The 22652-nt window shown below is 41.9% G+C and overlaps 3 protein-coding genes across 6 annotated transcripts in view; 1 reads left to right on the top strand and 2 right to left on the bottom strand.

Annotated features, from left to right (window-relative positions):
• Positions 1 to 613: 613 nt before the first annotated feature.
• pax10 (paired box 10) lies at positions 614 to 10237 on the bottom strand. Of its 2 annotated transcripts, XM_084039932.1 has the most exons (9): positions 10136 to 10237; positions 6486 to 6598; positions 5429 to 5646; positions 5029 to 5226; positions 3304 to 3386; positions 3071 to 3227; positions 2745 to 2818; positions 1499 to 1631; positions 614 to 1396 (listed from the first exon to the last, which is right to left on the bottom strand). In XM_084039932.1, exons 1-9 carry the CDS (start codon positions 10199 to 10201, stop codon positions 1296 to 1298), a joined length of 1143 nt encoding a protein of 380 aa, XP_083896058.1. In that variant the 5' UTR covers positions 10202 to 10237; the 3' UTR covers positions 614 to 1295. The 2 variants fall into 2 exon arrangements, with proteins under 2 accessions (XP_083896058.1, XP_083896059.1); XM_084039933.1 differs by lacking the exon at positions 10136 to 10237 and having other exon boundaries at positions 5429 to 5642; positions 6486 to 6658.
• A 1436-nt stretch (positions 10238 to 11673) lies between these two features.
• Positions 11674 to 22652, top strand: part of LOC311008493 (uncharacterized protein) — a gene marked incomplete at its 3' end in the record, with an annotated part of 55445 nt that continues 44466 nt past the window's right edge. The window contains exons 1-7 of the mRNA XM_084002182.1: positions 11674 to 12022; positions 12208 to 12320; positions 12509 to 12588; positions 13116 to 13387; positions 14385 to 14536; positions 14724 to 14974; positions 21972 to 22083. Of these exons, the coding sequence (XP_083858308.1) occupies positions 11977 to 12022; positions 12208 to 12320; positions 12509 to 12588; positions 13116 to 13387; positions 14385 to 14536; positions 14724 to 14974; positions 21972 to 22083 (1026 nt within the window). The 5' untranslated portion in view covers positions 11674 to 11976. The remainder of the gene's footprint in view (positions 12023 to 12207; positions 12321 to 12508; positions 12589 to 13115; positions 13388 to 14384; positions 14537 to 14723; positions 14975 to 21971; positions 22084 to 22652) is intronic.
• Positions 15610 to 22500, bottom strand: mapk7 (mitogen-activated protein kinase 7). 3 transcript variants are annotated; one of them, XM_084039595.1, is made up of 7 exons: positions 21880 to 22500; positions 20668 to 20948; positions 20357 to 20522; positions 18531 to 20065; positions 17327 to 18438; positions 16943 to 17073; positions 15610 to 15946 (listed from the first exon to the last, which is right to left on the bottom strand). In XM_084039595.1, exons 2-7 carry the CDS (start codon positions 20942 to 20944, stop codon positions 15799 to 15801), a joined length of 3369 nt encoding a protein of 1122 aa, XP_083895721.1. In that variant the 5' UTR covers positions 20945 to 20948; positions 21880 to 22500; the 3' UTR covers positions 15610 to 15798. The 3 variants fall into 3 exon arrangements, with proteins under 3 accessions (XP_083895721.1, XP_083895720.1, XP_083895722.1); XM_084039594.1 differs by lacking the exon at positions 21880 to 22500 and adding an exon at positions 21736 to 21857; XM_084039596.1 differs by lacking the exon at positions 21880 to 22500 and adding an exon at positions 21732 to 21850.

Raw genomic sequence — 22652 nt, 5'->3', positions numbered from 1 at the left:
TTTGCACAATACTCGATTCAGTTCTGCAAGTAGCTGATTGTCTATAGCCGCTTATTTTTGGTCATGCACAGTTGATTATGTTGTTGCAATTTACCGACAGTGTTGCATTAATTTCACAGTTTTTCCTCTTTATTTTTTTTTATTCTTTAGGCTCCTCGACCTCCAGCCTTGATTGTCAGTTTGCATTTGAGGGTTTGCTGTGTAACGATGCTTGATTGTCACGCTGATATGCTACATATCACTGCTACATGTGTTCTAGAATTGCTTCCGTTTCAGATGGATCAGAATAAAAAGTCCTCATACATATATATAAAACAAAGTGGTATCTTTTTTACCGTAGATTTGGCAAAATGAATCTGTGAAACCTGTAAATATGTTTATGGCCTAGTATCGGATGATATCTGATACCAATATTGACGTGGCGCATCTCTAATGTTTTTGTGCTTCGGGGATGATTGAGTCCACAACGTGCTACATTCTTCCCTCCAATAATATCTGACAATATTCCAGTTATCTTCATCATACACGGACGTCTGTACAAAAATATGCCGTATCAGTCTTGGTGTAATGTTGCTGGCAGGTTAGGCAGGAGTTCCTTTTTTTTCCCGTTACATTTTCTTTGAAAGTTTTAGTAAAAGTGATTGCCATAAGCAAGTCTAAAATCTTCACAGTCGCCTCACGCAGCTTAATGCTTTGGGAACAAGCGTGTCATCACGTCATCATTGAGCTGCTCAAGTAACACGAAACTGTGGTTCCACTTCACAATACAGACATCTGCTGGCATTTACTTAGTACCACCGTGTCACACAATGAAGCATTCCTGCGTGGTAGAATTATAATCTGCCATTTGCTCAGCACGGGAGAAACAAAATATCCTGCTTATTTGTGTACATTTTCTTTTGTAAAGTAAAAAAACAAAAATATATTGACATAGGGTAAAACTTTGGACTAACCTGACTATTTAAATCTTAAACACACCTCAAACTGATCCTATTTCTAATCCTGACCTCGGCCCTATGATTAACACACAACAACAACAAAAAAGTGCAACCTGATAATACTAAGCAAATACCAGTATGACCAGAGTACTGTCAAGTGCAACCAAAGCTGCTCTTGGCTGAGTTTGTAAACATTGAATGCATTTCAGGGGTCCGCAACTCACTGAGGTCCCCTCTATCCCTCGGTCCTGTGCTTCCTTAAAACCTGTGTGTCCCCATATTGTATTCTTGACACTTTTTTTTTTTTGTTACATGCCCCCTTTTTCTTTACTTTTTTTGGCAGCGATTGTCTGTTGTTCATTGTAATCTGGCCCAGTACTGCCCGAGGTTGTGACTCATGCTCTGCTGGTCAGCTCCTGGAACCTGGACCGGCACTGAAACACCGGGCGATATGAGGCCTGGATGGAAGAGAGGGAGACATGAGACGGGGACAGTTCTCTGGAGCTCTGTAAGTCTACACCCCTGTCAAATGAACCCCACGTCTGCCTCAGAAGACTCACCGGTGTTGGAGTTGGCTGAAGACGGAGTCTGCAGATGAGGGGAGGAGTACGCCGATGAGTCAAAGCTGCGCGGTGTAGAGGGGGATGGAGGTAACATGCAGGAGTAGGAGGAGGCCGACTGGGGAGGAATAGACTGAGAGTGGGCATAAGAGTTGAGGGGAAAACATTTAGGTTAGATTTATAGTCGAACAACAATCTCTATAATCTAAGACAACCTCTTTTAAAAGTTGCACATGGATAAAGGCAGTGTGAAGTGGTGACAGCATGGTTTCAGTCTGACCACATGGAGGTGCTAGAGTGGTGTTATGGTAGGAGCAAAGCCCACATTCTAAAAATAAAGCAAATAAGCAACATTATTTCACACATTTTCTGGTCTTTATGTTTGGCTTATTTTGCATGTTATACCTGAATTTATAGTGTGTATTTTAAGCTTGTTTTCTTTAATTATTATGTGGACCCCTGCAAGACCTCTACAACCTAACTAATTAAAAAGAAACAAACTGCATTCTGTTCACTGTGACTTGTGCAGAAAATATTATGGAGTCAAATCTTAACATTGCACATTTTTTATTATTATTATTTTTTTTTTTAAAGAGAAAAAAATACCATGTGCTCCAAGCTTTTACACCTTTATCTTGATCATGCAGCCTTTGCTGGAAATGGGTCGGCCTGCAAAGATCCTTTGACCGCACCAGTTCTTTGTGTTCATCACACAGGGAAGCTTAACACTTTGACTGTTGAGAAATCTACTTGATGAACAAGTAAGGAGAGTTTTAAGAAGTCTTCGATTGTTAATCTTATGGAGCGAGAATATTTATGATGTATGAATATCATCATTAAATCTAATCGGAATCAAGATTTGTGAGATTATTCTTGATGTAGCTGCATTTTTTCCACGTTTAAGAAAATAAATATATTTCCACTTTTCAGCTTTGTGTGTTACATTTAAGTTACCTGATCCTGATTATTATTGTTATGATTATGAATAAATGATGACTTGAAATTTGGATGACAATATAAAGAGTTTTGATAAGAAGAATTAATATTATTAAAATAAGTATTCATAGTAGCTATAGCAGGAGTATTTACACCTGCAGTAGTCTTTACTTATTTATCTAATTATTTTCATTATCGTGTTTTATATCCTCATAAAGGAGTTGATAAACGAGCTCTGCTTTGTGCTGATGACCTCCTTTTGTTAAAGTTTGGAAGGTGCTGATGAATGATGAATGATGAAATGTCCAACCTGGACTCCAGATGAGAAAACTGACAAGGAGCTGTAGCTGGGCAGGGACGACTCAGCCTGACTCAACATGGACCCTGGAGAGAGAGACACACACATAGAGACGATAAGAAATGAGCGGTGAGCACACACACACACACACACACACACACACACACACACACATGCACTTTAATGGAGAACCTCTGATGGTTTGCCTGCTTGCAAAAGTAACTCTGAGGTTTTGTAATGACAAACTAGTAATATATATCGCTGTCAGCATAGAGGGGAACGTAAACTCATGCTTTAGGTGTCACTGATACGGAGTCTTGCAGTGTCGCCCTGCTGACCTGAACTGCTGCCGTGCTGCTGATGATAGACGGACGTGTTGAAGGAAGTGGTCAGAGGGGCTTGGCTCTGTGAACAGGAAGTCACGCCCCCTGACCTCCTTTGATTGCGCAGCTTCTCCTCCCTCCTCCACTTGGCTCTACGGTTCGAGAACCACACCTGTCGATCAAAGACCGTCTGTCAGGCTTCTTCAATCTGCATGTCGTTACACGTCGAGGTATCAAACTCCTCTTACCTGTATCCTGGCCTCCGGTAGATCAATCTTGTTTGCCAATCTCTCCCTCGCAAAGACATCTGGGTAATGTGTCCTTTCAAACTCTGTGGAAGATATTAACTAATGTCAAACACACAGTGTGGGTCTTAATGGAGGATGACAGGACTACTGGGGAGCAGCTCGCATCATAACCCTTGCTGCGTGGTGTTAACATGTTTTTAATACTTCCGGTTATGTTATTAAAAAAACAACCTGCAAGCTTTACGTAGATTCAAATTAAAAAACATTAGAATCACCCATTAATTACCGGGTTATTCATCGCGATATCAAGTAATAACCGCTTAAGATCAGCGTCGCTAATTATCTTGTCATGGAATACACAAATCCAGGAAGCTGAGATGTATCCTTACAAACCATAGTTGAAATATTTATCTGTTGCACTTTGTATAAATGTTTTATCATTATGGAACACGCAGGAAGTTCAAATGAAGTTGAGACGCTGCCTTAGCACTTTATTTCAAAGTAGGCAGACTAAAATTAAGATGGGAGAAAAAAAAAATGTCCTTATGCTCTTGCATGTCGTTATCATTCATCCTCTCATTTCTGAGTATCTTCATTTGGCATCGTGTCTCACTTATTAGCATCGTATTAAAATGAGCTGTTCCTTCTGACTCACATACCATACATGCATACCATAAATGCCTGAATCAGCTGTGAGTTTGTATCAATGAGACTTTCTGTATCAGAGTGTCATTTCTCACGGCGGCAGTACATTTAAAGCGCTGACATTTTTGTTGTTGACAAGTCCAAACGAGAATATGCCTCACCTTCCAACTGACAGTCTGAGTCATGCTGATGAACTCTTACATTTCAGGTCTGGTAATGAAGAAGTCTTATTACATCTGAACTGTCTGCACTTTCACTGATTTACATTCGTTTAGCCTAAAATGTCAGCCAAAACAAATAAATTGGTAAAGCAGGTTTAAATATGGGTTAATAACCAAAGACTTATGTTGGTAACACATTGTTATCCATATGACTCATTTCCATATTTCTCAAAGATTACAACGACGGCTCTACAAATTAAGTCTGTCTCGCAAATTGGTGTAATTGGCTAGGTTATAATTGGCGTCTGTGTCAACACATGATTGTTATTGTGCCTTGGCCATGCACTGAGGTCAGTGTACCTCATTAATGTCATTTGCACAGACTGACCACAGTGATACATTTCCACTTGGCTGCACAGTGGACATTGCGTCCTGATTTAGCTCAAGGGCCCGCTGCAGCCATATCCAGTCAAGGGTGGCTTTCTGATCCCTCTCAGTGGATATCGGGACTACGAGGGCCAGATCTCGCTGCATAATGCAACCACAGTAATGATGCATTATCAGAACTCTGCTGTACATGCCGCCGGGGGCTTTTTTATTATTATTTTGGAGCAGATCAGGAATATTTGTGGAGTTAAGATTATGGATCATTTGCATCTAGAAGGGATAATGTGTGAGCTCCTGAACGCAGGGATTGATAAAAATCCTCTCTTTGTAATTTCTCATATTAATGTCCCCTGACATTTACCAAAAGCTGTATACAAGGTGTAAAGACTATGATCCAATAACAAAGGTGTTGTTGGGGGGGAGAAGAAGGAAGACGAGCTGCGTCATGACACACTCTGGTCTGGCTCGTGCCCATGGAGGGCAGCCATGGACTAAAGAGCAAAGAGAGCTGTGCGTGCTTGCGTGGCCTGACCTTTCTCAAGAGCCTCGATCTGCTCCTGTGTGAAGCTGGTCCTGTTCCTCTGCAGCTTCCTCTTGAGCTGCAGCCTCAGCTGAGATTCCTCGCCCTCGTCCCTCTCCACGGGGGCTCCTCCTCCCCCTCGGCCCGTCCCCCCTCCCCCCGCCTCCCCCCCCATGCTGCCCTCCGTGTCCAGCAGACAGCCCTCAGACACTGGCAGGGAAGGAAGGTGACAAAAGAGATGTGGGAGTGTCAAGAGGATTCCTACAATCGGATCATCAACATTTTTTACCAGAATGTGCAGATTCACGCGTCGAGCTAACGGGACGGCCACAAGTGACTTTCAAGTGGTTTTCAATTCGGTGACATTTAACTGATGGTCTGTGAGCATTGCCATATGTTGAAAATCCCTCACCTGTGCCGTGTTGCGTCTGGACGCTGGTGGGGTCATGATACCAGTTGTTAGGCCCACTCCAGTTGGAGCCACTCTGCAGGTTGAGCATGGTTAACTTCTCATACATACTACGAGTGTCCAAACCACCATGAAGAGAAATAAAGGAGTCCTGTCCTGTGTGTGTCCGCCCCTGTTTACTGTCACCTTTGGCTCCTCTCTCTCCCTCCTTCCAATCCTTCCTTCATGAAGGGGGTGGGTGGGTGGGGGGGGACGAAGAGGAGAAGACGAAGAAGGAGGGGTTCATATCGCATGAGTTCACACATGGTCGGCATTGTGGCGAATTAGCCTCATGATGACAGACAGAAATGGAGTTAGTTACATGCCTGCTGTCGTACCGTGTGTGTGTTATACATTGGTACGCTAGTATACCACGGGGAGCAAAGGTACATTAGAACCCACTCTGAAAGCCATGACATTTATTATGCTACTTGCTTTTAGCTCGATCTCTGCTGGTAAGCACGAGCTCGCATGCACACACACACACACACACACACACACACACACACACACACACACACGTATGCATGAAACACACTGCCTTAAGATGTATCCACAAACAGGCATCACACACGCACAAACGCACACACACAGCGGCTTTATGAACGCGATGTTCCCTCAAACATTAGAACCAAACCGATTCAGTATAAATAAGTATACTAAGTGGTCAAGTAAGTCCACAAGCATCATTATCTGCCTAAATACATATGTCGAAGCTTTTCTCTGCTCTTCATCTTATCGTTAATTCTCCTTTTATTTTAGACATATTTGCTTTGTAGAAGAACTTAACATCGTTATCGAGCCAAATTCCACAAACTACTGCTGCAGCGCAATGTCAAAGGTCAAACTCAATTCATTCGTGGCGAAGCAGCCCGAAACAACTATTTATTCATCTGATTTTTTTAATTAAAATCCAGAAATGATCCTCGGACGCCAAAGTAACTTGACGAGCATCCCCGAGCACAGAACGGGACCACATAAAAGCACGTAAAAGACTCGATTTTTTTGATTGCAAACTTACCAGGTGTCCAGATGGAACGATGCGGCGGGTCCGGTGTGCCAATTTACGCCTCTGTGGACCTTCACTCCCCTATTCCCCCTACGTCCCTTGTTCTCCAGCTTTGTTGACAATAACTGTGTGTGTGTAAAGGAGAGACCAGGAGAGAGATGGAGAGAGTTAGACAGGGTGAGAGAGAGTGAAAGAGGGAGAGGGGGGGCTCTGGAGAGAAATGCGTCTGCAGGCACTCTTGTCCTCCAAGCGATGGTGAGAGAGAGAGAGAGAGAGAGAGAGGGAGAGAGAGAGAGAGAGAGAGCCACCGAGGGGTGACAAAGTGAGTCAACATCAGTGTCAAGTTTGAACTTAATGCCAGCGAGAGGAGGAGGGGAGGCCGAGAGAGTGGAGCATAAAGCACAGATAATGGAGAGATAGTGGATGATAAATAGATGATGGAATTCAATTTTAACCATAAATTGCACATAAATACTCAGTATAATCGGCAGTCAAGTGGGGGGGTTTTTTCACGCAAACACATGCGCAACCAGTCAAGTGAACCGTTTACGATGAAACTCAGTTCACACTCGCAAGGACTCATTTTCATTCACCCTCATTGGGATGTTTGAAAACTTTGATAAAGCTTTGACGTGTCCGCATGCATCTGCTTTTATATGGGTCTTTGAGTTTGGAAAAACGCTGTAAAAATAAAATGTATTATTATTATTATTATTATTGTTATTATTATATGCTATTGTATTGCTATTTAATGCAATGGGATTAGGATTATATCAATTGTTTTTGTATAAATTGTAAAACAAATTGATGTAATAAGATATATTTGGTAATATGGTAATAATAGGCATAATAATAAATTATGGTCTTGTTTTTTCTATTATCTAGAGATAATATGATGTCAAACATCAAAACATGTTAGGTAGTAATATTTGGCAAAACAATACATTATTGATTTTCAAATCGATTTGGAACAAAGATGGAAAATGTATGTTTCAAAAGTTCATGGTGCATTATCATTAAAAATTAAATCATACCAAAACTTAACGTAAAGACAAATAATATTCAGATGATGTATTACAGGTTTCATTTAATTATTTTTTATTTAATTTGATGTAGCCTACAAATGTGACAGATTAAAAAATAGTAATATTTAACACTATTGAATGCCCAGATATGTGTTTGATAAAGATAAGTAATAACCTGTACATTTAGCAGAAGGAGCAAAACCTGAATATTTTCAAAATATAACATAATTTAAAAAGAAAAAGACACATTCTTGTTGTGGATGATATCTGTTAGATGTTGAACAACAGAAGCTCTGCATTTGAGCAAAGGTTTTCATCATTGATTAATCTGCTGGTTCATTTCTGGATTAATAGAGTAATTATTCCATCCAGAAAACTGCAGAAAATGTTGGAAAAAAATGTCCAAATAATATTGAAACAGACAAAATTTAATTTACAATGATTTAAGAAAAAGTGTCATGTTCTCAAATTTGAGAAGCTGCAAACAACTTCTGGGCAACTTCTTTTGTTTGGAAAATGATTGAAACGATAGATTGATTATTGAATATTCTGTTGATCATCTTATCGACTATTTGATTTGTTAACTCAGCATCTTTTCTTGATCAGCTATGATCTCATGTGAGTGACTTAATCCTGGCACCAGTCTTTCAGGCCTACAATGTTGTAACGAAGTTTCTTTTTTTAACACGAGGCCTAAATGCGAGGTTGAGCAACAGCCTTTCCCAGAGCACCTACTGACTCTAGAAGTATTGTTCTCTCGCTATAAGACACTGAGCTTAAAGCTATGGGACAATAAACAAAGGCATTGTCTGGCCCCAGAGCGGGTTAAAGGAGCACCATTCAGAAACCCTTGGCGATAGACACACAAGGTCTATGTGAGGCGCAAGTAATGACGCAGGTATGACGGTATGTATGGTCGAGTCAAAGAGCAAGAGCGGAGTAGAACTGGGGGTTTAAATTTATCTCTTTGCAGCGTGAGGGGAGAGAAGAAGAGAGAGAGAGATGGAAGATGGAAGCAGGGAGGCAGAGGAGAAAGAGAGAGTGAAGAGGAAGTATGTGACTTTGGGGTGGGTGTTGGGGCTTGGGGATGGGGAGGGTGCCAGCTTGTTTTATTTCCGGTTGACAAGACTTTGCGCTCCCTTTCTCTCTGTCGCTCCCTCTCTCTTTCATACTATGCTATTCTTTCTCTGCTGCCCCCATTGCTCCCGCCGCCCCCCCCTTCTCTGTTACTTTCCTCCAAGACGTGCCTCAGAGAAAGGAAAGGACTTGACAAGTTCAAAGGTAAAAAGGCATAAGAACAGTGGCGGAAATAGGATCCTTAAGGAATACATGCTTTATAAAAATATTCCATGACAAGCAAAAGTCAACATTTTACTTAATTAAACATAAAAAAAATGTACTTTGGGCATAAAAATGTGTGCTCATTGTGCAAAAATGATTACATATCATGAAATATACTATTTTTGGGGGTGGGTCTTTCTTTCCTTCATGATTGTACAGCTGAAGACAGGAAAGAGGGAGAGAGAGGAGACGTGTCACACGAGTTGGATTCGAACCCGAGCCCCTAGTCCATGAGACACCTGCTCAACCAGCTGATCTTTCCGGGGCGCCTGTTGCATGATTATCACTGAGACATGAATATATACGCAGCATTTTAATGTTCATTTACGCTACTGTATCCACTGTTTGGTAGCTTCACCTATTTACGATGCTTCACAACATCATGTTTTTGTGTGAGTAAAATAAAACAATATTTGGCTCTATCAGGGATGAATGTACAAGTACCTCAAAAATGTACTTTTGTAGAGTATTTGAGAGCATTTTCACATGGAAATGGAAAGTTAGTGAGCGAAAGTTAAGTAACAAAGCTGCTTAAATAATTAGTAAACCTAAAAATGAGGTATCATCTCCCCCACTCATCTTACCCCGTTTGTTTCCTGGTTCCTCGTGTGCATTTCCTTTAATTCACAAACCATTGTTGCATCTTATTGTGTTCCAGTTGTTGGACTGTGGCCTAACCTATGTGATCCCTTGCTGAGTGCAGTAGCGTGTGTGTGTATGTGTGTGTGTGTGTGTGTGTGTGTGTGTGTGTGTGTGTGTGTGTGTGTGTGTGTGTATGTGTGTGAGTGTCTGTGTGCATTTGTGTGTGTGTGAGGCGGCGCGTGCTTCACTGCAAAGATTCATGTAGCTCCAGGACATGCATTTTTTTAGTGCATCTTGTTAGTTCATTCCTGTCACCTCTCTCTCTCTCTCTCTCTCTCTCTCTCTCTCTCTCTCTCTCGCCATCCCTCGCTTTTTCAGCGCTGAAGGGGGGATGGGGAAGGGGTGGTGGACGGGCCTGGGAGCGGAGGGGAGGGGGGGAGGTGGTGGCGGTGGAGGCAGTCACCATGGTTACAATGCCATGACAAATATTCATCAAGTTGTTAAAATAAAAACAAACTGGAGTGCATTATAATTGCTCTTACTGAATCCTATAATGTGTTCATATATTATGAGTGAGAGGAGCAGAGTGGAGGGGGGGGTCGCACACAAAAAAAGACACTGTTAGTCCTAAAATAAAATAAAGAGTGACACATATGTGACACACTTACTCACACACATTTCAACTCTTTGTGTATAACTTTATTTCCCCATTACCTGTTTATGGAATTCCCTATGAGTTCTTTCGTGAGTCTCTCCTCTCTTTTCTCTTTGTCCCTCCATCTCTCGCTCTTCCTCTACTGTTGTGTAGCCCGAGGCGATACTGTGATGTGTCCTCCCTCTGTCCCTCCCTCCCTCTCCCTCCCGCTCCCTTTCTCTCTGTCCCTGTCACCTTCAATTGCTCTGTGAAACTAGACACACTGCCTGGGGCAGGGAGGCAGGGAGGGAGGGAAGAGAGGAAAAGAGAGAAGGAAAAAGGGGAGACAGACAGACAGCTTTATAGACAGACAGAGGGAATAAACATTTGGTGTCATGTAAAAAAAATAAAATAGGACAAATACAGCCCAGATGTGTGACACACTCTAAAAAAAAATTTGTTAGACAAAATTTAAAACTCTCAAATAACGTTACACAAACAATACACACATGTATCCAATTTAAGATAAGATAAGATAGGATAATGCTTTATTGTCTGAAAACACAAGGTTACAGAAAATTGTCTTTAGGCCAGTGTTTGACCTTTGACCTGGGATCTTTATGCTGTGGCTTGTGTGGCTTCTGCCGAAAATGATGGCACCAATTAAACGGGTTTACTTTCTACCCGAAGTAAGGAAGACGGAGTACTCCATGTCTCTACAAACATACAATAAACAGCAAAATCATTTAAGAGCGTTTTTATAAATGGAGTGGAATTTTAGGCTTATTATAGTAGGTGTTGTCTCAGATAATAACTTTGATGAAGAACGTGAGACACACAAGACTTAACGGTTTTGTGATTCAATGTTGTTTACATCGGCAGTTGTTTCCATAAATTGCTCATAAATAATGAGTGCAACTGGCAGTGAAGTGTGTCAGTCCTTGACACAAAAGCCAGAAACCAGACAAATAAAATTATTAAATCATACGGACTGTTCACATTTGGAAAGGCTAATTGCCCTTGCTCCTCATTTATATATACTGAGAAAAGAGAGTTTAAATCTCTGACAAAGCTTTGACGTCTCAACATGTATCAGCACATTTGTAGCCAAAATAAGAATATGCTTGATTATTTCTTTTAGGTCCAAATTAAATGAAAATATAGGCTAAGCACCTCATTATTATATTGATAGCAAATTATATAATATCTGCTTGAGTCTTGATATGATAAATATGTCAAATGCCAAAAGAAATTTTATACATCAGCTAGAATATATCTCTAATTTAGCTCAAATAAAGCATCCCATATAACATGGGAGAACTCCTTGTTCTACCAGGTAAATGTTCTCATGCAGCATAAAAACATTTATATGGACCAATAAAAACACATGAATCACATACTAATGTCTGCGATTGAGACCTGTATAAACTACTGCAGACCTTTAAAATACGAAAACGCGCACTTGCACGGATTAAATAGCGAAAATGAAGATTTATTCTTTTTTAGAAAAATGGTGACCAAATCAGCAATAGAATCTCATTGGTCCGCGGTTGCTCTCCTTAAATTCCATTGGTTCAGGTGAATCAAGAGGGCGGGACAAGAGTTTTGACTGGGTGTGTTGTTGGCTTCACAGGTAGCCGTTTGTTTGTCATCACGGCGTTAACAGGAATTAAACCGAGACCTTTTTGGGGAAGTCTGGATCCGCTTAGGTGGCTTTGAAGACGGTAAAACACACGGAGATTTAAAAAAATATATATTAACATTAACTGTAATTTAGCCTAGCGCTCCGGTTTAAGTCGCAACTGAAGAACTAGGACGGTGGATTAGCGGTATAGAGGGGTGGAAAGGATTTTTTCCCCGTGAATTCTTGGCTCTGCTTTGCCGTTGCTGGAACCGGATTTGTGGCGCAAAAAAACTCAAAATGTCGCCGATTTCACAGTTTCATGTCATTTTTTGGTGCGTAACAGGTGAGTGTCAACCGTCACCCCCAGCCCCCCTCGCCATGTCTGTTTCTTTGTCTACCTGTAAAGCATATAGCAACTTTGCTAGTCCAATTAAACTGTTAATTAAATTGTTGTATCGTTATCTTAAAAAAAGAAACAATAAGCAGCATTCGTCATTGTTCATGAACGTCATTTAATTCTGCATTTAGGTATTTTGGCCTCCTACGCCCAGGAATGTGGCAGACCAACGATAGCGAAGAACAGGATTGTGGGAGGGGACGACGCCACGGAGGGATCTTGGCCGTGGCAGGTGTCTATACAGGTAAGTCCCACTGAAACACCCTCAGCCACTGCAATAATCTTTAATATCACTTCTACCCGGCGGGTAGTTACATGTGGGGTTTAAGTCCAAGTCTTGTTTGTGAAGCTGAGCTGCTGAGAGAGGGATTTGCTTGTGATGCTGAGGTGACTCACTCTTTTTTCTCTTCTCTTCCCCCACTTGGCCTCCAGACAATGAGTGCCGGTCATGTCTGTGGAGGCTCCCTCATCGCAAAGGACTGGGTCCTATCAGCCGCACATTGTTTCCCCAAGTAAGAAAACTCTCCTCAGGCAATAATCGGCAGGTGAACTTACAGCAGAGCATCAATCCACAGGCGCTCTTTCTTTTGTGAGGCGTCAGTTTATGGAAACTATTGTTTGTTTTGTTAAAGCCCTTCAGGATTTGTTTGATTCCAGTAAAATGTGTTAAATATAATTGTAACCTTCCCTGGAGACTTGTCACCGTTATATTCTACTTGATCTAATCTAATTGATCATTTTAAACCTCCAATCTCTTGCAAATTTGCACACCAGGAAGAAGAACTATTCCCTATCCCCATATCCTGCTGTTGGTCATTCATTTGGTTTGTTAAGTTTCATTAGATAAGGACTCAAATGTGGTTAAAATCAGTGCAGAACGTTTTGTTTTCTTCTAGATTATGGCAAACATCAAGCCCTTTTCAAGGAGCACCTGTCTGGCATGAAGCCATTCAGCATCTTTTTGTCTCACATATAACCCCCCCCCCCTCCATTCCCAGTCGAGCAGGTGTCATTCGGTGTCTCTCCGTCTTCCCCTCAGTCCATCTGATTTGAGCTCTTACATCATCTACGTTGGCCAGCACCATCTGAACGGCTTCAACCCGCACCAGTCGTCGCATCGCGTGAGCCGCATAGTGATCCCATCCGGTTACAGTGAACCTCACAGTGGGAAGGATTTGGCGTTGGTGCAGCTTTCCAGTCCGGCAACCTGGTCAGATTATGCCCATCCCATCTGCCTGCCTGCCTCTGGCACCCTGTTCCCGGGTGGCATGAAGTGCTTCGTCACCGGTTGGGGGAACATCCGGGATGATGGTATGTCTTGCAAAATGACATAACGTCATCTTAGCTCGCGTGCAGATCACTTTTATGGATCAGTTAATGTTTTACATAATCGCTTCAATGCCCTTTTGTTTTCCTGGCACGTGAATACATGCAAATGAGTGATCTTTGGATTATGGGAGCCAGTCCTTTACAAGCTGGTTATAATTAAATATGTTCATCTATAAACTCAGTGGAATTTGGCTTTTACCATAAAACACACTCATTTTGTATGTATTTTATATCATTGCATAAATTTGGACTGTGGTTATATATTATTGTTGTTGCATTTTGTATTATTATTATTATAATTAGTAGTAGTAGTAGTAGTAGTAGTAGTAGTAGTAGTAGTAGTAGCAGTATATTCCAGCCACAGAAACAAACACAAAGATCAGGGTAATTTATATTTACAAATAATAGTGAATATCGATAGGCATTATTTAAAACATATTTGCAGCTTTTTGTCTTGAGATCACATGTTTATTATTTGTTAGAAGAAAAAAAGAGAAAAAAAGGTTGCTGGTTTTATGATTTATAAGAGATTAGGAGAACAATGCTAGCACACTTGTATCCTTCCGCTTATTTCCCTAAGTTGTACAAATATATACACTCTTATTATATTTTATATATCCAGACATGCTTGATTTCTGATAAAAAAATTAAAAAAAACAACAAGAGAAAATTAACTTTTGGTTTTCTCGAGAAAATTAGTTGATTATCTTGTCATCTTGATACAGAAATATGAAACAAAAATATATGTATATAAATAGACACTGAATAAAACACACAATAAATAGAAGGGGGAAGAAAAAATAATCTATTTAGTCAGTTTCATGAAATTGTGATCATGAAATGACATGCTGGATGGTGTAGGGTTTTTTTGTTTGGTCATTTAACAATATTTACAAATATCCACAATACAAAGAACAGAGAGTCACTTACTAAGTTTCACAGTCCTTTTACTCCTCACCTGTCCCCTTATTGCCCTCAGTGCCTCTGCAAGGAGTCGGGACTCTGCAGGAAGTAGAGTTGCCGATCATCTCCCAGAGTTCATGTCAGCAGATGTACCAGGTGGAGCAGGTGGACATCCTGTATGACATGATCTGTGCTGGATTCCAGGAGGGCGGCAAGGATTCCTGCCAGGTACTGTTGGATCAGCTGTTTGTGCTGCCGTGTTTACAGTCACAAATACGTGTATTCACAAGCGATTGAAAATGGATTGCTGCTTTTCTGCAATCACGTGCTGTCTAGTTTATAAGAACCTTCCTTTTGAGCACTTTGATACCTCCCAGTGGTGAAAGCTGTCTTTGTGTTTGTGTTGTCTCTTCAGGGCGACTCAGGAGGGCCCCTTGTCTGCCAGATGGTGAATGGGACCTGGGTGCTGGCTGGGGTCGTGAGCTTTGGACTGGGCTGTGCTCAGAGAAACAAGCCAGGCGTGTACACCAGACTGACCAGCTACTCGAGCTTCATCAGCAGCATGGTACCAGAGATACGTCTGTATGGCCGAGCTAACCAGAACTGGCGCGGCGGGGCCGCCGTGTTGGTCAGCTGTCTGTCCACTCTACTGATCCTACTTCAGAGGTAGAACACTTTGAGAACTGGATTTCTGGGGATGTAAACCGCAAACCAAGCCAAATGAAGGAGGTTAATGAGTCCTTAATAGTAAAATTAGAAAACTGTACGTGATCTGCACATGAAGCCATATTGAACATAAAATGTAATATAGTCTTAATTCAAATGTTGTGTAATCTTTTTAATACTGACTTTGCATTATGATCTTGGGTAAAATTGTTTCTTAGGTTTGTATTTTGAATCAGAATTATGAGCTAAATAAATGACATGTGTATATGAAATACAATTTTTCATTTGATTCATAAAATTAAATCGGTGCTCTGTTCAAATTCTGAAAGGTTAATATTTGACAAGCATTGTTTTTGGATCAAAGCTTAATTTGTGTTCTTTCAAATCTTTTTCTTTTATATCCTCCTAATACAACAATTTATAACTATGTACTGAAGTGGCTACCTTTTTTGAAATAACAAACCTGTTTTTTGGAATAAATTAGTTAATTTTCAGTACACATTTCTGAAATGCAATTTATTTCATTCATTTGATACTTCAAATGTTTCTTTTAACCTTCCTCACAGAGAACCAACTTAATCTCATTTTGAATTGCAAATATTTCTGTAGTTCAAACATCCAAAAGCAGAGACACGTGATGACAGACTTCTTTATTATAAAGAGCGCAGCATGTCATACTGGTGAAAAATGGTAGTTCCTATTAAAAAAAAGCTAGCATTTAAATTAATACATTTTCACTCAAGGTTTACATGCTAAAAAAAATAATAATAATCTACCATTTACACAAATCCAATTACTGTCTTTTAAATTCCAGGCAGGGAAGGTCAGGCATCAGGGGGAATGTTATCAGAAAGGATCATTGGAGAGCCGAGTTGCAACTCCTGCTGCAGCGATTCCAGATCAGCTGGAGTCATGCGGTGAACCTCGCTCCAATCAGATAACAGGGAGGCTGAGAGCGGGGCCGAGTCATAACTGATGGAGGAGAAGGAAAATATACAAGGAATAGAGTAGCCTTCGTTTTTCAATATAAAAATCAAAGGGTGTGAAAGCCAACATTGAAAAAATTGTCCTTAACTACATACATGCATGTCCGCAGCTCACTTTGTAGTATTTAAAGTTCCCCTCCACTCAAATGTGTTTGGTTTTTTTGTAACTTCACTTTGAGATTTACTATGCAGAGCTTTGTATTTGTTTTTTTCCCTGAGTTCACCTTAAATCTGAATTTTAAGATGTGTACATACTAGAGAATCACAAGTAGTCCAGTTTGGGGTAGAAACTGGAAACCTTTGGTACAAATAACACATTTTTTTTTTAGCAAAGCCGGAGGCATCTTGTATCCTGTAATTTAACTTTTAAAATGAAAATGATCGGCATATTCATTGAGTCTGGCTTTTTGTTTTAATGACGCAGAATGAGCAAAGGTAATTTTAAGATAACGGAGTCTCTTTGTGGAAACATGACTTTGGACAAAAATCATTTCATGCCATACATATGAAATGTGTCTGGAGGAGACCTTTAAGAAAAGCTTGTTCAAATGTCACCCAGCTGTTTTTCAGTGCTTTGTCAAAGCTGCTTTGACATTTTAAAAAGTAATTTACAGTGTAGCTTATTTTAAGGAAGTACTTGTTGAGAAAATCATGTATTAAAACTAAATCATCACACATCACACTACGCGTGACGATGAGATCTGGTGTTTGCAATTTGGTGGGTCAACATGCCTCATCCAACTTGAGAAATAACTAATTAATTTTAATGTACACATGCACTTGGGGAAAAAATATCAACCTATCCAATGTGTTAACTTATGCTGCTGTATTCATCACGACGAATCTGGTGTTAAAACATTACATTAAATAACATTATCTAAACAAGATAATAGTCCGATATGGATGGATGAAACTAAAAGTGTTCTTTCCACTATTGGACTAGCAGTACTAGAAACCAGGCTCAAGCTGTATTAGACCTTACCTGTCCCGGTCACAGTGTTGCAGGTCTGTGAGAGACTGGTTGAGAAGGTCATCCAGGTCAAAGCCCACGCCATACCCAGCCCCACTGCCTTTTGGGGTGACCGAGAACACCGGCGGTAAAACATCCTCTACCTGACAGGAGACATGGGTCAACATGGGGTCAACTGAACGCTCCATCCCTTAAGATCAGTTCAAGGCAAGCAGAGGATGTGACATTTAAGCGTGTTATATGTGTAGTATATGTGTTTGATGTTTTTCTATGGCAACGATAATAATAGCAACATCAGTGCTCTGTCAATACATGTAGCATATCTCGGGTAAAATGCTGGCTGCAAAACACAATAGAATATTTAACAAGGAAGGCACAATGCAGCAGAAGACACACCTGGGACTTTGAGAGCTGCAGCGTCACTGTATGGATGTCGGGGGCAATGGAGGGCCCTTGCTGTCCAGTATCTGTGAAACCTAAGCTGGGATGAGGCTGTGAAGGGACCGCTAAAGCCCCACAGAGAGGGTGTGTGGTCTGTGGCCCAGATTTCTCTCCTACAGTGGAACACAGCTTCTCCATCGTACCAGCACTTCCGGTCGAGGAGTTAGGGTGGGAGTTATTCTGGTGACCGATCTCTACATTCCCATTCGTCTCTCTGTTGGTTAATGTTGGGGCTTTGGTCAAAAAACTCTCCAGAGGAAGCAGTTGCGACTGAGGTTGAGGGTCAGGCTGGGTTTGACTTTGAGGTTGGAGCTGAGGCTGAAGAAAGCTCGATGGCGGCGGCTGCGGTTTCCTGTTTGTTTGTGGTTGTTGTGGCCTCGTCCCTAGTTGATGCCTGTCCCAGTTTCCCAAACAGTTGAACCCACTCTGTCCGTTGCTCTCACTGTGAGGTTTGAGCGCGTTGTTCTTAACAAAGCCACTAGTGACGGTCATTATATCCATCCCTCCACTTACAGCAACAACTAGATCTGCTGGCGGTTTCCTCTGGCTCATGGAGAAAAGTAATGATGGTTGCTGGGTGCTGGGACGCTGAAACACGCCCGGCTGGTTAGGTTTAACTTGAGAGATTAACTGTTCGTGGGGCTGCATCTTCCTCGCTTCCTTGCCCGTTTTATTGTTCAGTGCTCCTTGAGTGTTATCACTGATAGCGACACAGCGATGCGCGTTCACATTACAGTCCTTATTCTTTGCTCCATCGTTATTCGGAGCCTGAGATTTCTCGCCGCGGCTGTCCATCATCTTCGTCCAACGTTGCAAACGGCTTTTGTCGTCGTCGCTCAGCAGAACCCCGCCCAGCAAGTCCCCCTGTTTTCCCTCTCTTCTCTCCTTTTCCTTTATTTTCCTCTCCCTCTCTCTCGCTCGTTCCTGCCTCTTCCTTCTTTTCTCTTCTCTCTCTCTTTGACGCTCCTGAGCTGTGACAGGCCGACGCAAATCTGGAACAGAAGACAGGTTGGACGATACGCCTCCTCCTCCACCAGTGTCGATGCCCAGCACAGAGGTGCCTCCATCTGCAATGAAGATATACAAATGTATATAAAGGGCCGTCTAAAAAAAATGACATGTTAATGATAAAAGTGGACATGGAATACAATGGACTTACCACCCCTGGCTTTATTTCTGAGAGCTGATTTCAATAAAGCTGCTTTAAGTGCAGCTTTAGTATCCTCTGAAATAGCTCCTTCTTTTCTGGTTCCCTCTCCGACACCCGGAGGAAGCCTGGCATTCTTGGACAGTGACTGTGAAAGGGACTGAGACAGTGACTGGGCCTGTGCCACAGAGAGACATAGGGAAGGCACAGTGGTGGGAAGGGGTGTCATGGTCTGTGCTGGTGTTGCAGGAATAGAGGTGGGAGCCTGGGTCATGGACTGGCTCTGGGTGGGCTGAGACTGACTTCTGGTTAGCTGCTCCTGTACTTCACTTTCTCTCATTGTTTCCAATGGAGTATCCTGACTAGACACTGGTGTTGTTAAATCTATAGTCTCGGGCTGACCGCTGTCTGAGTTTGCACTAGGCATGTCCACATCAACCGGACCACTTTCGCTTTTAGAGAGTAGAGGCAAATTATGTGGTGGGGCTACTTCTGCCAAGGACACAGGCTTGTTAAAAGTTTGCATCTGATTTGTAAATGTGTGGTTCCCTTCTGCTGGTGTGTGATCTTGTTGCTGTTGAGATTTCACCTCTCTCATTTGCTGTTGCTGTATCTGTGCTGCTTGTGGGTGTTGTGCCATCGGAACCAGTGTTGACTTGCTCAGAATAACAGTCGAGGTCTGAGCGTTACACTGGTTGCTGTTTTGTGCGGCGGCTCGGCCATTCGCCCTCGCCAAGGGCCTGAACTGTAGTCTTTGACGACAGCCCTGTTTGTTTTGATGAAAGTCCTGGATCTCCATCAGAATCGCCTCTTTAATTTGTTCCCTGTTCATTGGAAGCTTGTCAAATTCAAAGTCAAAAGCGGGCACGCATATTGGCTCATCGTCTGGGTCGTGGTACTTCGACAGGTAAGGATGCTCCAGCGCTTGTGTCACACTGATTCTCTCACGAGGGTCAAAGCACAACATGGCAACCAGCAGGTCCAAAGCCTCTGGTTCAGCTTGTGGGTAGAGTTTAGCCAAAGGCACAGCCGACCGGGATGGAAGACTCTGAACATAGGAGCGTACTCGGTCAGCCCTAATAGTACTAATCAACCCCTCAGGAGGAGTGCCTAACACACCCAAAATGAGCGTGAGCTGGTGGACGTAGTGCTTCCCAGGAAAAAGCTGCTTACGTCCCAACATTTCCGCAAAGATGCAGCCTACAGACCACAAGTCAATGGCCAAACTATAGTGGTTCAGAGACAGCAGGAGTTCAGGAGCACGGTACCATCGAGTTGCCACGTATTCAGTCATGAAGGAATGAGACTCCTCTGGGTGCGAACTTAGACCCCTTGCCATGCCAAAGTCACCGATCTTTAGCTCGCAGTTCTCGTTCACCAACAGGTTGGAGGGTTTGAGGTCCCGGTGGATGACGTTAGCAGAGTGCACGTACTTAAGGCCACGGAGGAGCTGGTACAGAAAGTAGCGCGTGTGCTCTGAGGTGAGTGTCTGGGAAGAGTGTATGATCTGATGCAGGTCACTCTCCATGAGGTCCAGCACCACGTACCTGCAGACACGGAGAGTGGAAAAGTGAGCTGGGCATGAAATCTATTGCAAACAAAGTATACCTTAACAAATATAACAAATCAACAACTTAAGATTCTCTCAGTTACAGTATACAACCTGTTGTGGTGTTCAGTTGTGTGTAAATCATTTAAAGGACTAAATATTTTAGCATCCAAGTTTCCAGACATTTACTTCATCAATAAACTTAAGAGTTCAACTTTTCTAGCCTGAAAAGGAATCTTGTGCAGGTTGTTATGTCACCAAAGTTACCATGAGAATAAAAAGTACATACACAGATTTGAAGGCAGAGTGAGGAAGGTTGGGCTGCAGGATGTCTTTGATGGCGATAATGTTGTCATGCTTGAAGTGCTTGAGAATCTTAAGCTCCCGCAGTGTGCGTTTAGCATTTGTCACCACTTCAAAAGCATTGGAGATCTTCTTTATCGCCACCTGCTGGCCTTTGAAATGTAAATAAGTCCCAATGAAAAACAAATAGAGCAGGAAAGGGTGTTCAACTGAGTTTGAACGACAATGTTAATGAGTTTACACATTAACTTTGAGCACAGTTATACAAACAGAATTTCTACATTAAATCAGCCCTACCGTTGTCCCTTCTCCTGGCAGATGAGACGACACCATACGCCCCAGTGCCGATGGTTTCTATGACATCATACTCCTCTCCGACGTCGAACTTCACGTCCAAAGAGTGTGCTTTAAGCAAAGCCAAGTTTTTTGCAGTTGTGCTGGTGTCTGTGGTGCTTCCTGTTGCCCCGACTTCACGCTGGTTCTGGTTTTCTCTGCTTTTGTCAGTAGCCATTCTTTCAGGCGACATGGCCACAGGTTGGCCATTTTTCCCTCCTCTTCCCTCCTTAGTTGACATTTTTCTGGAAAGAATACAAAAATAGTAAAGTGATGTTTTTGGGCATTGGTCTTGCAGGCTCGACTGCTGTATTGGGAACTGTAATTACTGTTTTGTTTTTGACTAGTGGTGTTAGATCAGCATGTAGCTGATACCTTTAGAACAAGCAACAATGTATTCGTCATATATTGGCCCAATTGTAGGTTTGGCAATTTTATGATTCTTTTTGTGTTGTTTTTTTACAATATTAATAAGGACATTTTGTAATATGGTGAATGTATAAACAATTCAAAAAAGAAATAAACTGGTAAAAAAAAAAGGAAAACTAATAATCTTCTGAATTTAAAAGACCAGAGAACCACTGTAATATTTCTGTTATCTTTGGAAGCCAAGTGGCGGTAGGCTGTCCGAGTTTTAATCCACAGAAAAGCCTGTCTTTCACTGCCAGAGCCCTGAGGCCCCCAGGAGCCACTTCAGAGCTCTCTTAAATGGTCAGTCACTAGTCATTTAGGTAACGTTTCAGCATACATTTAACAGCTACATAGGTTCAATGTAATATAACGAGTTGGCAATTTTGCCTTATTGGAGATATTGTATTTGACCAGGCATCACCAACACGCTGCCTAGCAACTTCTCAGCCGTTAGGCCTATCAGGTCAGGTGGCCAAGACCTGTAGCTCTCCGTCAAAAGACGACTTTTGAGATTACAGCTGGAGTCTATTCACGAAGAGAACGAGTCCGAGAGGAGCTACGTGTAAGGTGTAACTACAAATAAACTAACGCAGTAACACGATAAAACGATGCCTTACCCACTTTTTGACGCAGGGGCGTAGGCTAGTTACCTGAAGCTCAGGCTTTCTAGTAACGGAAACCGTTAAACCACGTCTTTCTCGGCTTATCGAACCACATGTGGGCGACATAGATGCGCCTTTTCTAAGTTCTGCGACAGACTCCCACCTTGTGAGTCACTTGCACCATCCGTTATTGTGTTTTTTAATCCCGTAGCGGCACTGCTATCTCTTGTTTTTGTCTGCCGCTTCCTCGTCTAGTTCCGTGGTGGATTTGAGTGTCACGCGACGGACCAACGAGGTGGGCCGACGTCCGGGGGATCGTCCAATAGGAGCGGGGAACGTGATGGGAGGCGGGACGTTACGGCAGACAGTAGGACCTCTGTTTTTTGGGGGGTGGCGGTGACGCCGTTTTCCATAATTTAATAATTGTAGGAGGGGCCATATTTACCTGCATCTAAACTGATTTGTATGTAGTATGTCATGGACCCAAGTATCAACTAGTACAATAGAGAAATACAAATACTACTACTTCAAATAATAAAAAATGATAAGACAGAAATTACCACATTATATATCTACACTGGAGCATATATAGACCTACAGACAGAAAAGATTGACGTGAGTGTTTGTAAAAGAATAACACATTAAGACATTTACTCAATTTGCATGAGAACTGGTTATATACAGCTCAACAGTTTTCTTTTTCATATGAAGTATAGGTTAAATACCCAATATCATCGCTGGATATTAGTTTGATTCAACATTTACTTTGATTTTATGAAGGAACATGCAATATGTGAGCTCTGTATGAATTAAGATGAATACCTACTGTAGTGGTGAAGATAAGTCATAATAAAGTAGACGTAGCTCCATCTTGATAAACTACAACATATCAAATTATATTTAAAAAAAATGTATAATGAGTAATTTTACTTGTAT

This window comes from Eutrigla gurnardus (genome assembly GCF_963514095.1).
Source record: "Eutrigla gurnardus genome assembly, chromosome: 22".
Lineage (NCBI taxonomy): Eukaryota > Metazoa > Chordata > Actinopteri > Perciformes > Triglidae > Eutrigla > Eutrigla gurnardus.
Note: the sequence above shows the minus strand (reverse complement) of the source record. Positions and strands in the feature narration are given on the sequence as shown.

Excerpts from the sequence above, each read along its gene's own strand:
- pax10 (XM_084039932.1), bottom strand. The coding sequence starts at position 10,201 with ATGGAGGGACAAAGAGAAAAGAGAGGAGAGACTCACGAAAGAACTCAT. Across the intron at positions 5,227-5,428 it reads CCAGACGCAACACGGCACAG|TGTCTGAGGGCTGTCTGCTG; the intron begins GTGAGGGATTTT and ends CTTCCCTGCCAG. Across the intron at positions 3,387-5,028 it reads GATCGAGGCTCTTGAGAAAG|AGTTTGAAAGGACACATTAC; the intron begins GTCAGGCCACGC and ends TATCTTCCACAG.
- mapk7 (XM_084039594.1), bottom strand. The coding sequence starts at position 21,842 with ATGTCGCCCACATGTGGTTCGATAAGCCGAGAAAGACGTGGTTTAACG. Across the intron at positions 20,523-20,667 it reads TGCCAGGAGAAGGGACAACG|GCCAGCAGGTGGCGATAAAG; the intron begins GTAGGGCTGATT and ends TACATTTCAAAG. Across the intron at positions 15,947-16,942 it reads CAACACTGTGACCGGGACAG|TTATGACTCGGCCCCGCTCT; the intron begins GTAAGGTCTAAT and ends CTCCTCCATCAG.